This window comes from Callorhinus ursinus, unplaced genomic scaffold (assembly GCF_003265705.2).
Source record: "Callorhinus ursinus isolate GAN/ISIS: 27379988/994484 unplaced genomic scaffold, GSC_fseal_2.0 scaffold24, whole genome shotgun sequence".
In the NCBI taxonomy this organism is placed as follows: Eukaryota; Metazoa; Chordata; class Mammalia; order Carnivora; family Otariidae; genus Callorhinus; species Callorhinus ursinus.
In genome coordinates, this window is record NW_027397086.1 from 30,801,096 (window position 1) to 30,816,712 (window position 15,617).

The 15,617-nt window shown below is 38.5% G+C and overlaps 1 protein-coding gene across 2 annotated transcripts in view; it reads right to left on the bottom strand.

Moving 5' to 3' along the window:
• Positions 1-2,310: 2,310 nt before the first annotated feature.
• The window catches only part of DCAF10 (DDB1 and CUL4 associated factor 10), a 44,436-nt gene continuing 31,129 nt past the window's right edge, over positions 2,311-15,617 (bottom strand). Inside the window, exons 4-7 of one of the 2 annotated variants that reach the window (XM_025888268.2) lie at positions 14,027-14,229; positions 11,690-11,803; positions 8,512-8,657; positions 2,311-7,626 (exon numbers count right to left, since the gene is read on the bottom strand). In XM_025888268.2, coding sequence (XP_025744053.1) covers positions 7,258-7,626; positions 8,512-8,657; positions 11,690-11,803; positions 14,027-14,229 — 832 coding nt within the window. In that variant the 3' untranslated portion in view covers positions 2,311-7,257. Of the gene's footprint in view, positions 7,627-8,453; positions 8,658-11,689; positions 11,804-14,026; positions 14,230-15,617 lie in introns of both variants that reach the window. The other variant, XM_025888270.2, reaches the window with a different exon arrangement.

Genomic DNA, 15,617 nt, shown 5'->3' on the forward strand with positions numbered 1-15,617 from the left:
CGATCCTAGGACCCTGGGATCATGACCTGAGCCCAAGGCAGATGCTTAACTGACAGAGCCACCCAGGCGCCCCAAATTTGTGTTGTTTTAGCCACTAAATTTGTGGTAGGTAATTTGTTACATCAGTAATAGGAAACTAATGTAAATCATTAATTTATTAGCATTAAAGCATGCCAAATAATTGTTTCCTTAAAGAAAATTTTTTAAGTAGTCCAAAACAAGTCTGTCAGAGGAATAACTGAAATAGTGGTGATTAATGCTATGGTTAGCTAAATCAGTTTATCGAAATAATTTCACAAAATCTGAATTGAAAGGGATTCACTGTTTTTCTCTTCAGTGACTTATTTTAAAAAATGAGTATCCCAAATACGATTGTCCTTCTAGTGAATTAAAACAGTATCATAAAATGAACCATCACCCTATTAAATTATTAATATAACAAGAAAATGTCATTCAAGGGAACACTGAAAAATAGCATGTTCTAAGTGTACCTATATGAAAACAAATCAGTGTGTAGCTTGACAAAAATTTATCCACAATGCTTCTTATTGATACGAATACAATTTTCACTGAATAATTTGACTCTATAAAACATGATTCATACTGAATAAACTTGTAAATGTCCAGAACATTAGTGAACAGATGTGAACAAACCAGATCTTAGTAAATGTGTGTTCAGTGTAAAATGCCAATTCTATGTTTTAGAATGGTGGCCTTCACAAAATGGAATGTGCATATACCCGGGGGAGCATAAGGTGATCCCTGGAAGTGCAGGAGGTAATGTAGAACTTTGATTTTTAAAACTCCTTTTAAAATTGCCTTTCTCTCTGTACATGTTTTATAATTTACATAGAACAGTACAATATTTTATATATATTTGTATATGTGTGTGTGTGTAATATATATACACATAACATCAAAATTTGGAGCATGTGCTCTAATTTTTTTCAGACAGGGGTTATAGGATTTAAAAGTGCAGAATACCCCTACAGGAATCACCAAGCCACTGCCCCTGTCACAGCGTGATGCTTGATTCTGGTCTAAAAATGAACACCTAAGCAATTTAAATAAAAATTTCAAACTACTGCTTAATGCAAACTTGCCATCAACCTTTCAGACAGGCTAAGCACAGAAAAAGTGTGTCAGATGTTTCAAAGTAGCATTTATTTTTTTAAAAGCACGTTATGAGGTAGACTTACACTGAGACATTCAGTGCGTATATCAATAAAAGTTTTACTGAAACCTTAAAATTGCACGCAGGTGTGTATGTATGTAGATACAATCACCTACAACTCTACATTCATCCGTATGAAGTCCTCAAGAGAATTCAGTTGAAACAGTAAAAGCCAATTACAGTTGCAGAGAGCTTTCCTAATTCTGAAATGATCTGTGAAAAAATTTGTGGGAGGGAGGGAGTTCTATTTTTAGATTTTATAAGTTATTTTACTAAATCATTCACTTTATGGCTAGTTTTCAATGAACGTGAATATCTTTACTGGACAGTAGATAAAAGATACTATAATTCTTATTGTTCCCACCATGTCAACATGATAATATCGAAGCAGGGCCAGCTATATAATTTGGAAGCCCAGTGCAAAATAGAAATATGGGCCCCTCGTTCAAAAAATTTGAGAATTTTAAGATGGCTTCAGCAGAACCTTACACCAAGCATGGGGCCCTTCTCCCTGCAGGGCCCTGTAGAACTGCGCCGGCCACATGCTCATGAACAGTGCCATAACCTTAGTTATCCCTAGTACCGGACAAGGCCTATGGTAGGGATTCAAGGTTTGGTGAATGAAAAATTGAGTTTTGCAGTTTTCCAAATCAATGAGAAATGCTTAGTTTTTCTGACCTATGGTCAGAAAAAATCTTACTCTGATGAAGATTTCTCTATTTGCACATCACATTCTGGCTTCACAGAAATTTGGGGCCACATATGGCTAAGGTTCATTTGAGTCCTACAACAAATAATTTATCAAACAACTACTCTGTCAGATCCTGTACTGGGCATTGGGGATACAGGAAAAGTAAGACAGCCCCTGCCCACAAGGAGCTTACAGTCTAGCATGAGAAATTAACAGTACCTCAGAACCTAGTGAAAAAAATTTCTGGTGTCTAGGATATTATCTGGAACATTCCCAACTTTCCTAAAAATATGATTCTAAAATTTACCAGAAAGCACATTTTAGAAATGGAAGATGCAGTGAAATTTAAAATATCCAAACTTTAATGTAGAAAACATGAAATTGAAATAAGGAAGAAGCATAGGAAAGCTGAAGAAAATTCTATTTTAAATACTATGAACAAGACTTAAATTTTAAAGTTATTTTATTGTCTCTGGATGACATTTCATTTTGTAGTAACATTAATATACACATACATAGACGAGGTGTGCATATGGGAGATGTGTTCCTTGGAGGTTTTGATAAATCCCATATTTCCATTATTTATTCATTTACAACTAAAGCAGCATACAGGTAAATTTGAGACTTTCCTTTTGATAATTTCTGTTGTCATTTGAATGGGAGAAATTCTTGGGGTATAAATTTTGGTATGATCTTCTGCAGTGAGACTAAAACTGGCTTTGTCACAATGTGTGATAATTTAAACATGTATCTTAATGGCTATTAACCAAGTTTAATGGCGTCAAAAATACTCAAGTCTATCTGGATTTTATTTTCATTGTTTTTCCCCCCTGGATTCTTTTTTTTTTTTTTTTTTAAAGCATGAAGGATCCCTGTGCAAATAGAGCCTTTGTTGTTACTTGGCTATACTTTGGTACATTGCTGTTTATTCCTTAATCTAGCAGCATCCTTCGTCTATAGTATTTTACTTAGCGGCAACTGAAAAACTCACTAGCCTAGGCTTTACCGGGGTACTTCTATTATCCAGATGGTTACTGTGAACCTGTCAGGAAGCCAGTGGTTTCAGAGACTGCACGCAGGGCTTGTGCAGCTCTTTAGACACTAAGCAGGCTTGGTTATCTCATGTCCCAGCTCATAACAGATGAACACAGCACGCATGATAGCGAGCCTGTTAGAGGCAGGCATGTGGATACTGTGGTAGGAGACCGAACAGACTACTTAGCAGATAGAAAAATTTTTAAATAAAAAAAATCCCCAAATCCGAGCAACCTGAGGCAAATGATTATATATACCTCAGGGCTGAGGGAATCACTTTATAATAATTGATATTAACTCATATTTGTTATAGCCCTTTACAGTTTATGAAGTATTTTACATACATCAGAGCTCATTGGGTATTTGTAATAACACATGAATATAACTTTTACTTTTCATCACGAAAAACTGTATTTTACCAAGCATGCTGTTTAAGAAGGCAGGGAGGTATACTAACATATCTGAAAGACTTGCATTAAAAATAATTTACAAGTTTTAAATTTTGGCACTTAAGAGATATGCGTTAGTTATCCAAAAATTTATATGCTTTCTTCCATGACCAACACTGGCTATTACTGAGTGAATTTTCGTAGCTCTCCGTGGCTGCTGGTCATTTTTTTAATTATTTAATTAATTTATTTATTTATTTATTTATTATTTTTTGCTGCTGGTTAAATAGGGATGATTGTCATCAGTGTTATCAGACTATTTCTCCTGCTAAACACAAGCTTTAACAGATACTTATGGATGCCAGTACCATATATTCTGACTAATATGGGAAACACTAGGCTTCTAAGATTCTCAGAGTGTTTTTCCTATGTTGCACTTTCTAGAAAACTAAACTTTAACCATGATATGATGTGATCGTGGTTCTAGACAGGAGTTGGGAACATTATCCTTGTTTTCCTAAAATTTTTGGTATAGCCTCATCTTGGATGTAACAAGGAGAAATAACAAAATACACATGTTCTTTGGGCTTCTGAGAACAAAGATCACATACATTTTCAAAAGATTAAGAGGTCTTGTCTGCTTTAGCCACTTTGTTTTCACAATTAAAGATAAGGAACTACTAAATATGTGATGTTCCTAAACTTACTTAACATAGCATTTCTGTAGAAAGCTTTTTCAAGATTTCTTCTAAGTACAATCTACCCCTCAAGGTGGGGCTCAAACTCATGACCCCAAGATCGAGAGTTGCATGCTCTACTGACTGAGCCAGCCAGGCGTCCCTGTAGAAAGCTTTTTAAAACAAGTATAATTTATACAACATCTACCAACAACTATACCACATTACCATTTATAATACATTCACCAATTATCATGAATAAAAATGACTAAATAAAATTTAGAGTAAAAAAAACACCAGATTAGATTTTATGCTCTTAAGTGAAATGAGACCTTGAAATTGTAAGATGCAGTTTCCTCCAAGAGTCTAACATTCCTGATGCCCTGTAATTCCTGGATTAATATCCCCCCATGATGTTTTGATCACGGCCGTACCTCAAAAAGAGGACAAAGGTGGTTTTGTTGAGTTTGCTAATTTTTAATTCTCATCTGTGTGGCTCTGTTTTTATAACAAAGCTGTTTATCCCACATTTTTCTTTACTTTACAGCTACTTATCCTGCTCGAAGTCTTTTAGTTAGGAATGGACTGTATGTATGCCCTGCAGTTTATGGTACTAATTCTAATGGAAATTTTCAGCCTTACAAATGTTCTCTTGCATGGTGCAGAAGGTAAGCCAGCTCTGTAATAAAGAATTTACAGAGGATGCTAAACAAATTAACAGGCCAGTTTCCCATCCTGTATAAACAAAAGGGCAAAGTGGTAGAGTAGTAAGCACACAGGCTTTGGACTAAAACAGCTAGGTTTGAATCCCAGTGTTGCCCTCCCCCCGGTGCCCGCTCTGTGACTTCCGGCAAATCACTTAACCTTTCAGAACCTCAAAAAAAAAAAACCTTTCAGAACCTCCATTTCCTCCAAAGTAAATTGGCACTCATGTCACCTACCTTGCAAGGTACTTTGTGAGGGTTAGTAGTAAAGTGTGTAGATTATTTGACACCATAGAAACTCTCTAATGGTTGAAGAATCATGGACTGAAATTCGGGAGTTGGGTGACACGTGGGCCCAGCATCTGACATGCAACTCTCTAAAAAAAGGTTCCATATATTGCATCCCCTTTGATCAATATAATTATTGTACTTAGCTTATTTTGAATGTTAAGATTGGGTGCTTTTGCCTCCGAAACTTTATTTTCCTTTAAATATGTGGGTTTTTAAAAAAAAATTATGGCAAACCTGTGTTTTCATTATATTTTGTGGTAGTATTCTTGACGGCTAAAAAATTTCCAATTCTTTTTAACATCCATGGTAAAATGATCTAATTTTTAAAATTTGTCCTAGAGCCAAGATTGTTCCAAGTGAGATGTAACCTCTGCATGTGTGTGTGAATGGCTGTCTGGTAGGTTGTACAAAGATGTCATTTTTATTCATGTATTTGGGTTGCTTAAACATTTCTATAAGATTTAAGATCCTTTTCTTCTTAGGGCTGGAATTCTGAGCATCTAATCCCATGCCTTTTTCAATCTCTCAGCCAGTTTAAGGGTAGTCACAATAATACAACTTAAAGACAAGATAAAGTGTTCATAAATAAATCATTGTTTTAACAGCCAGCATAATACATTAGAAATTGCCCTGAGCAAGGAATTAGGAGACTTGAATTCCAGTTCTGGCTCTGCTGCTAATTTTGTAAGATGACTTTAGGCAAGTCACTTGTCTCATTCATCAGATAATGAGATTGGTTACATTTTCTACCTCTAAAATGGATTTCATTTACTTAAGTTTTTTTTTTTTAATAATTAAAACACCTTCTGGGAGTTAAGCACCTAATAGGTACAGAAATACTTACTGATGTTTAAGGTAGTGTTTTTTAAACTCATCCAGGGACCACCTGAGTAAAGATCCCTTGAGGTTCCTATTAAAAATAGATTCCTGTCTTCTCCCTGGCTGAATCAGAACCTCCTAAGGTGAGGGCCAGGTTTCTGTGTTTTCCACAAGCTCCCCAATGATTGTAATGCACCCTAATATTTGAGAACCACTGGCCTAAGAGAATGTGATCTGAGAGGGAACGAGCTAGCATGTGGCTTAAATTACTCCAGCCTCTGGTGGATCCCTTATTAAATATAATACCATTTCAAGTGGAGACTAGAAGAAAGCTGCTTTACTTCAGCAGGCCAGTCAGCCCTGTGACTGACCCCTCTTGATGTTTTTTACTTGCCGTGTTCCATAACAAAATACAAGAGGTCTTCACGTCAGCTCTTTGTCTTGACATCCAAGTCGCTGACTACTGTAGTTAGGTCACGCCTTAAACAGGACTGCAGTTCTGCCCTCCCTAATGCTAAGGGTCGAGTTTGTGCCACCTGGCTCAAGGAGTAAAGATGAGGAAAACACAACCTCTTTACTCTCAGTCCCCCCTCCACCCTAACACCGTAACACGGCACCCTGTGTGAATCAAATAGTCTGGCAGAGAAAACAGATACTAAGCCACATTGTTCTCATCACTCTGACTAGATAGTGTACTAACTTAATCCTCTTCTATATAAGAGAAAGGATCAAAGCCCATTCCTTCTCCTCTTTTCCTTTCTAAATGCTGTTGACAGGAACAAAATACCAAATAAGGACACATGCTAGAGATTTTTAAATTCATACAAGTAAATTACAAAGAGAGGTGGTAATTATTTTTTCTAGAGTTTTACAAGAAAATTCCCCTCACGGTGAAAAAATACGTATAATTTTAACAGGAAACTTAAAAGACATTTTTGTTGTAAGACTGACAGTTATGAGAATAATGCCATTAACTGTGCTCATCACAGAGAAACGTAACAGCAACTTTAAAAGGCCAGGTATACTGATAAGTGAAGATGAAATTTCTTTTACAATGACCAGTATGCTGCCATCGAACTTCTGGGTTTTATTTAGTACCAGTGTCACGGGTTTCTCCTAACCCAGCCAAAACTCCTGCCAGACGTCCACAAAATTCACACTGAAATCAAAAAAGAAGAAAAGAAACTTGACAAGAGCTACCATGCAAAATAACCAGAAGAACTGAAGTTCCGGTGGCACAGATGAGCAGGAGCAGAGGAATGCGGCAAAAACTGCTGCTGCGTCGAGTCTAACTTGGTGAGGCTCCTATGATGCCGGACGGCCAAGTCCTCAGGTCACAGGTGTGTTCGTGGACCCATAAGAACTGGGATCTTGACCCAAACTTTTAAGATCTTCTAAAAAGGAAATACTTCACCTAAATTGAAGTAATTTTTAAGTCAAACACCAGAAGAGTTCCTTATTTGATGTTAAGTTGTGCCTAAAACTTTGGCTGATACAAAGAAACCCGTCCACTAAGGCACCCTGAGGCAATCTGACAATGTGTTGGAGAGAACTTTGTCGTCAGTACCACATCATTATGAGAGTACAGAGAACGGATCACCCGCAGAGGACTGGCTTCTTTGGGCAAACAGTCTATAAGTTCACTGCACTGTTTGTCAAATCCCAACAAGCGAATCCCGTAGCCATGTGGGGAAGAGATCATTCGCCCATCAGGGCTGAAGCAAAGTTCTTTGATATAACCCCTGCCTACATTGGCTTCTTCAATGTAATGAGTTAATCGTAGAGAACAGCGAGGTGAGACAGGTCGCACGGGAGCTCCTTCTTGGAATTCATAGACACAAGTCCACTAAGGGGAGAGAAGAGAGAGAAACCAAAGTTACAGAGCCCCAAATAACACTAGATATTTCTTTTTGTAAAAAGCTCAACAGGCTGCTAAAGCCACAGAACTGTTGCAAGAAATCAGATAACTGCTACCCCTCTCCCATCTACTAAAATGTGCAGGCCCTATACCTTATCTTCATAAGCCAAGGTTATTCTGTGTACTGTGATGTACTATGACTAAAGCCTTTTATTCCCTCAGGCTGCTGTGACTTCTGTGGTAATAATTCCCCTTTGTGAAAGTAACAACAATCTTGATACTTAAAATATTCTAAAGTTTAGACATCTAAGCCCTAAAATACCTCTCCTCCTACATACTTCAAAGGCTCTTCTCTCTTTTCCCCTAGTCATCAGTTTAGTCTCTCCCTGGTTTCCCCTGGTATGATTTGAGAGCAAGGACAAGCAGGGGGAGCGGCAGGCAGAGGGAGAAGCAGGCTTCCCGCTGAGCAGGGAGCCCAACTCAGGATTCGATCCCCAGACGCTGGGATATGATCTGAGCTGAAGGCAGACACTTAACCAACTGAGCCACCGAGGCGCCCCTCCCCTTATTTTTAAAAAGAGCAAATTCTAATACTCAATTGGCTTAGCAAAACCTTACATTTAGCCAGCTTGGCGGAAGCATCTCCATCTAAAGTTTACTATATAAAGGGCATGTGGCAAGATAAAGGGAGCAAGAATGAAGAAGCTGGGCACAATCTGAGTTGATACGGGTTTAAGGTATTTCCAGTCTGCCACACTGGAGAGGAGGCGGGAGAGGAAGGAGGGGTTCAAGGGATAAAGAAACCATGAGCGTACACGGCAACGGCTATTTGTTCAGTCAGCCCCGTTGAAGGTGGAGTGCCGCTGCCCCTACCTCCTGATCATCGGTGTTGCTTGAGCACCGAAGGAGAGCGGCCCAGCCTTTTGGGTGCAGCTGTAAGGACGTGATGCAGTTTCCACGGTCTCTCTCACCAGGAACTTCAGGAGTTAAGACTTCAAGACTATTTCGTGGTGAAACTCCTGATAAGAAAATTAGGATGTGAAATGTGTATTATCAGAGGACTAAGGCAGCTCATCAAAGCTTTGATTTCTGGCAGTCACCCCCACCCCCAACCTTAATTCTTTCGTCAGCCCCTTGTACTACCACATGTAAAAAGAAAATCTGGGCATGCTTGGGGGGCACCATCAGTTAAGCAGCCAACTCTCGGTTTTGTCTCAGGCTGTGATCTCAGGGTCGTGAGCTCAAGCCCCGCATTGGACTCTACACTCAGCATGGTGTCTGCTTCAGATTCTCTCTCTCCCTCTACACCTCCCACTCATGCTTGCTCTCTAAAATAAAAAAAATCTTAAAAAAAAAAAAAACTATGGTGGTGCCCCTTGATGCATGGTGTGCATGTCTTTGGGGTGGGGGTATGGGGAAAGGTTATGACCAGAACTAAAGAATCCAAGTTCCTGCAGCGGGAATCCCAGTAACCTAAGACTAGGGATCCTTTTGATTAGGATTTACATCTCAGAAAACTAAGATAAAGTTATATGACATGAAAGGAATCTGGAAAAGTAAAAGATAATTCTCATCTCAGAGGACCTGGTGCTCTCTAGTCCAGAGAAGGAAATACTTGGAAGCCATGCAGATTGCCCTTCTTATCAATAAAAGGCTATTATTATGTGTGCAAGGAGCAGGACTTAGGGCCCCCAAGAACAGTACTATAAATGATAAACGGAGCTATAATTTTGGAGGCAAGGGAAGATACTTCACATTCCAGCATGTCAAAACGAGGGGTTGGGAGACATAGCTGATCATACACACGCCTGGTACTCTGTTAGGGCCCATCCCATCCTCCTTCCTAGCCCATGAAAGTGACTGCTACAGCAAGCCGTTACTACTGGGAGTCACGTCCTATCCCTCAGGTATGTGGAGAACCACTTTCACAGACGTTATAAAGAAGCAATTTAGAAATTTAATATCAAGAGAAATATTTCAATGCTTCTCTACCTGCGGAAGGAGTCGCTTTGAAGATTATGAGCTCCCTCTGTCAGACCCTTTGTGAATTGTTTCTCAAACAGATGTGTTATCTTCTTTAAGAGTCCCTTTAGATTACTACAGCATTGATGGAAACCTGTGAAGCTCTAAATTACATTGTTACAACCAAACTCTACCTAAATAATGATTTCACATGTGACTGAATTTTAATAACAATTTTAGAGAAAAACAAACAGCTATATCAATTAATTCTGAAAATTGAACAAAAGCAAAAAAGAAACCCATCTAAATAAGTAGTGGTTTTTAAGCTGTGCTCCTTGGAGGTTCCTCCAGAACTGGCAAAAGGAGGGAACCACATGGGGATGGGAAGGGAAGACTGGTCAAGGAACTCCCTAATTTCACTTGAGCCAGAGTTTTTGCACTTTATCTGTGCTAGAGTCCACAGCAGATTTCATGTCAGAATGAGAGTTTATGGGGCACCTGGCTGACTCAGCCGATAGAGCATCTGACTCTTGATCTCAGGGTCTGGAGTTTGAGCCCCCATATTGGGTGTGGAGATCACTTAAAAAAAAATTCTAATCCTGGTTTGAGTTTGATAGCCTCAGCACTATAGAGCTACCATATCTGTCAAAGTATGGTGCTAACATTCCAACACCCTGAAGACCCAGGATTGCCAACATTCAGAACAAGCTTATGGGGCGCTGGGTGGCTCAGATGGTTAAGCGTCTGCCTTCGGCTCAGGTCATGATCCCAGGGTCCTGGGATCGAGTCCCGCATCGGGCTCCCTGCTCCTTGGGAGCCTGCTTCTCCCTCTGCTTCTCTCTCTCTCATAAATAAATAAATAAATAAAAATCTTAAAAAAAAAAAAAAAGAACCTTATGTATGAGCCCCACCTTCTTCTCTACACTCTGGCTAGGCTCTCCACACATCGTTGCTTCTCCCATTCCCAATCTCTATATCATGAAACTGCTGTGTAGTTTGGTTTTGGGGTTTACCACTGCAACAAGCAGTTAACTACTCAAGTTTTTTTTTTCCCCCTCATGGACGGTTTAGTTCAATAAAGATTTTGCTCAATGATTACTAAGAGCCTTGTCTTAGAAGCCAAAGTGGAAGAACAGGTAGAATCTATAAAAGAAGTTTCTGCTACAAATCAAAGGAAAAATGTTACACATCTGGGCATAAATCTCTAATGGGAATTTTTAACCTTAAATGTCATAGTCTTGAATATCCAGAGGAAAGTAGATAGGCTGTAGGTTTAGGAAGAGCTCTCAAACCACTCTACAAACATAAGTAGTCATGCTAAATAATCAAGTATGCAATTATCAAGTACTTACCAGGTGAGGCCACCCAGGAAAAACACAAATTAGAAGTATAATGGATAGCTCCTCCCCTGAAGACCTAGGTAGGAGCTATGCTCATCTCCAAAAGGTGACCCAAAATTACAAAAAGACCCACATCTGGCTATCAGTCCACAAAGAAGGACAAAAAGTGTGTAGATGTGAACTGGTATGGAGAAGTAGATGAAGTCTGCATAGGTAAAAAGCCTCTCATTTAGGGGGTGGAAAGAATGGGCTAAACAGCTACTTCTGCCAGAGCGGTGGGGGGAAACGGGCAAAGCAGAGTAGGGCCAGAATGTAGCCCACTTTATCCCACAACTCCTCTAAGGCTGTCAGGCATTGCTCAGATAAAGAAATGGCAGAGCAAAATGTCTACTGGGCTGGAACCAGGTGACTCACAAGCACCTGACAAACGCATCACTTTATACAGCACCGTCATGTGCATATCTCATTTAATTTCCATAACAACTCTGACTGGAATCTACATGTCCAAACTACTTTTTCTCCAATCTAGACCAAACTAAGTTCAGTAAATAAAGCCAAAGCTCAAATTCCGACAAAGATGTAAGCCCAAGATATCCAACCATAGAGACTGGTTAGCTTTTGAAAATGACAGGGTCAAAGAATAGCCTCTTCTTTATTGGCTTTTATTTGTATAGATTTAAACTAAACCAAAGAAAGCTATTTGGTAGAATCTGTTGTTGCAAGATTATAAAATACCACTTTTAACCTACCTTCTCTTTGTGAGGCTCGTGACATGTGTTTCTCAGAAGATGAGTTAGAATCACTGGGATGACAAGGTGAACCAGAAACTCGAGGACCAGATGAACTTGATGAAGTAGTCAGATCTTGAAAATACAAAAAGTTCTGACAATAAACTTAGCAAAACTCTAGTAGCATCTCAACTTTTTAATCAGCTAGTTGAAGCAAACTGTTAAATCCATCTGAAACATGGCAAGTACACGCTCACTTAAAGCTGGCCTATAACCACGACCGAGGTAGGGAGGACACTCTTCGAAGTGTTCTAAGGCCTGGGCCCTCTCTAAAATCTCTTCTAACAAAGACTTGCTTAAGTGAAATAAAAATGACAAACCAAATAAACATAGGAGCATCTTTGGGTTCCCCATCACTTCTGTAGTAAAACAAAACAAGAAAATTCAGTAAACATGAAAACTGAGCTGTTCATCAGCCCATTTAATCTTAGAATAGGGTCCAAATACCAGGTTCATTACTGAGAACATTAAATGAGCCTTCTTAAGCATGCCAAACAATTCTGTTACCATTCATGAAGTTATGTGAATACTATCTTTGAAATGCAATACAAACTTTATACTGAAATCTGAAGAAAAACAAAAATTGAGTATTAGATAGTTGGGTTTGATATGTTACTCCAAAAAGCAATCTCTATTACATCTCACTCTTCTAGTGGCCCCACACTTTTCTGAGAATTTCTTCATCTAATTCCCTTTGATGTTGTTATCAGAATTACCCTTAGAAGACAAAATGTTCTTGGTGGGTTTTGTTTTTGTTTTTTAATTTTATTTCTTTGAGACAGAGTGAGAGAGACAGAGTGAGAGAGACAGCACAAGCAGGGGGAGCGAAAGGCAGAGGCAGAGGGAGAAGCAGACTCCCCACTGAGCAGGGAGCCCAATGCGGGGCTCGGTCCCAGGACCCTGGGATCATGAACCGAGCCGAAGGCAGAGGCTTAACTGACTGAGCCACCCAGGCGCCCTATTCTTGGTTTTTGAATAAAAAAATACCAACCAGACTTTCTAACTCACTACCCCTTTCTAAGCTAAAGTTGACTATTAATGTTTAACCTAAAAATACATTTCTGAATGTAAAAGGATTATACTCACATATTTATGAAATCCCTTGCTTTGCAAATAAGCTGGTAAAACTTAAATTTCTACTTTTAGCAGTGAAACTGGGCAAATGCAATTAAAACAGGGCCTGCACTTTCCCAGAGGAGTCTTCAGATGTGGCCCTATGGCCCTATGCATACAGGAGAAAGAGTCCAACCGTCTGAAGCTGATTTTTAAACAGCAATTTATAAACATTGTGTTCCAAATGCTTGTCTTTTTTTCTGGGTTCTTGTTCATAAATGCAAAATTATAAATAGGTATGTTCTTGGAACAGCCCTCTTTTTCTCAAAGGTGATGAAATATAGCCTCTATCACATACTGTAGATATAGTGCATGTTTTTCTGAGCCCCAATTTCACTGAAGTCTAATGGAATCAGCAACAGGAAAAAGAATACAACTTTAGGGGCACCTAGGTGGCTAAGTCGGTTAAGCGGCCGATTCTTGGTTTCAGCCTGGGTCATAATCTCAGAGTCCTGGGATTGAGCCCCGCCCCCCCCAATTGTGTTCCCCACTCAGCAGGGTAGTCTGCTTCAGGATTCTCTCTCCCTCTGCCCCTCCCCTGCTCTCTCTCCCTCTAAAATAAATAAATCTTTTCTTAAAAAAAAAATACAGCTTTAGCAAGAGGATGTTTAGAGGCTGTGAAATAGGATGACACCTGCTACCTGGGTATAGACATCTGGAATTCTAGGATGTAATACAGACTTAAAAGTAAAGCGCTATATTGAATATATCTTAAAAGCTCTGCTAGGTAGGGTGCCTTGGTGGCCCAGTGATTTCAGCATCTGACTCTTGATCTCAGCTCAGGTCTTGATCTCAGGGTTGTGAAATAAAAATTAAAATAAAATAAATAATAAAGCTCTGCTGGAAGATTGAACCTACCTCGGGCCACCACTAATTTTTGAGATAGTGATGATTTAGAAATACTGATAAAAGATTTTCTGGACAGCAGAAAGCGCTAAAAGAAAATATTTTTATAGTTAGCAGTTCTTCCTAGATCATTGGTGATACAGAAGCACAAATTAACGCTATGTCAGAGATTCATATAGGTCATACTTTCTTGGGAAAAAAGCTCTCAATGAGCTTTCCAAAAATGTCTTCTAATTTCCTTCCCTTCGTCCTGCTATCGTTCTCAGAATGGGAACATATACCCTCCCTTTGTGTGAGACTCTTCGGAAAACTTTTTTTAATCAAAAAAGAAAAGCTTACCTGAACTTGATGTAGTTCTTCTTGCTCTCAAAATGGGATAGCTGCCTACTTCTAAAGACTTGGTTAAGTCAAGATCATGCAAAATCAAAAGATATCCAGAGGACGTGGAGATCAACATTTTGGAACAATCTGGTGTTAATCTCATTCGCATGAGAAAACGTGTGTGAAAGAATTTCTTATGTGGACACCCATCTTCTGTACACCTACAGAAGAAATCAAAACAAAATCTAGAATTATCATAAATATAAGGATTCGGTAATAGTCATATTTTGGACCTTCAAACCAGAATTTATGGTCAGTGTATTTTTAGTCTTTTATACATGATAAACATTTTTTTTGTTTCTGCTCACCATTCCTTCTTTCATCTCCCAACTTTCCATTTTATTCTTTCTGAAATATACATTTTTAAGTTAAGATTTTGTTGAGGTAAACTGTCACTTTATGTTGTTCTGAATATTGGGGATAATATTCCATTGAGTTCTGGCTTCCATTGTTGCTATTTTTAAGTCGGCTATTAGTGCAATTGTTACTTTGGACAATTTATCCTTTGATCTTCTCCTTGTCTTTGGAGTACTGCAGTTTCACTCTGATATATGTTTAAATTTGGATTTCTTTCTAATTTATTGGGATTCATTTGACTTTCTAAATCTTAAGATTCATATTATTCATATATTCTGGGAAATTCTCCATCATTATTCCAATATTGCCTCTCACATATTTTCTCTATTCTTTTGGAGCTCCAAATAGATGTTTGAAACACTCACATTTCATTCTCATCTCATAGCTGCTCTTTCTTATATTCTATCTCTTCATTTCTGTTACATTCTGGATAATTTTTAATATCTAGCTTCCAATCTATTTTTTAAAGTTGTGTCTAATCTGCTACTTGACCCATCCTGGTTTTTAAAAAAAATTTTTTAATTACTAAAAACTATATGCTTTAAATTTTTTAATTGTTTCTTGTGATAAATAGGAACAGTACTGATTTTTACATTTTGATCTTAGCAATCTTGGTTAACTCTTACTAATTCTGATAATTTGTCAGAATTTCTAAGATTTACTATATAGACCAGTCAGAACACTGGTCTATGGGCTAAGTCTGGACTATTGCCTGTTTTTATATAGAAAGTTGGTTGGAACACAGCAATATCCATTTATGTACTGTCGATGGCTGCTCAGAGACTATACAGCACACAAAGCCTAAAATATTTATTACAGTCTTTTATAGAAAATTTGCCAACCCTTCATATAGACAATCATATCATCTGTGAATGCGTTTTTCATTTTTTTTCCTTTCTAATCCTTCCATATTTATTTTCCTGTACCGACTAGGACCCTGTCTTCTGCCACCCCCAAACAGTGGTATACAGTAGTAGTAATAGCAGCCATATTCTCCCTTCTTGATTTTATAGAGAAAAAAAAAATTTTTTTTAAGTAAGCTCCATACTCAATCTGGGGCTTGAACTCACAACCTTGAGATCAAGAGTCACATGCTCTAGTGACTGAGCCAGCCAGGTACCCGTATAGAGAAAACTTCTAAAAGTTTCACCATTTAAAAATGTCCTGTAGGTTTTAGTGTACACTTCTGATG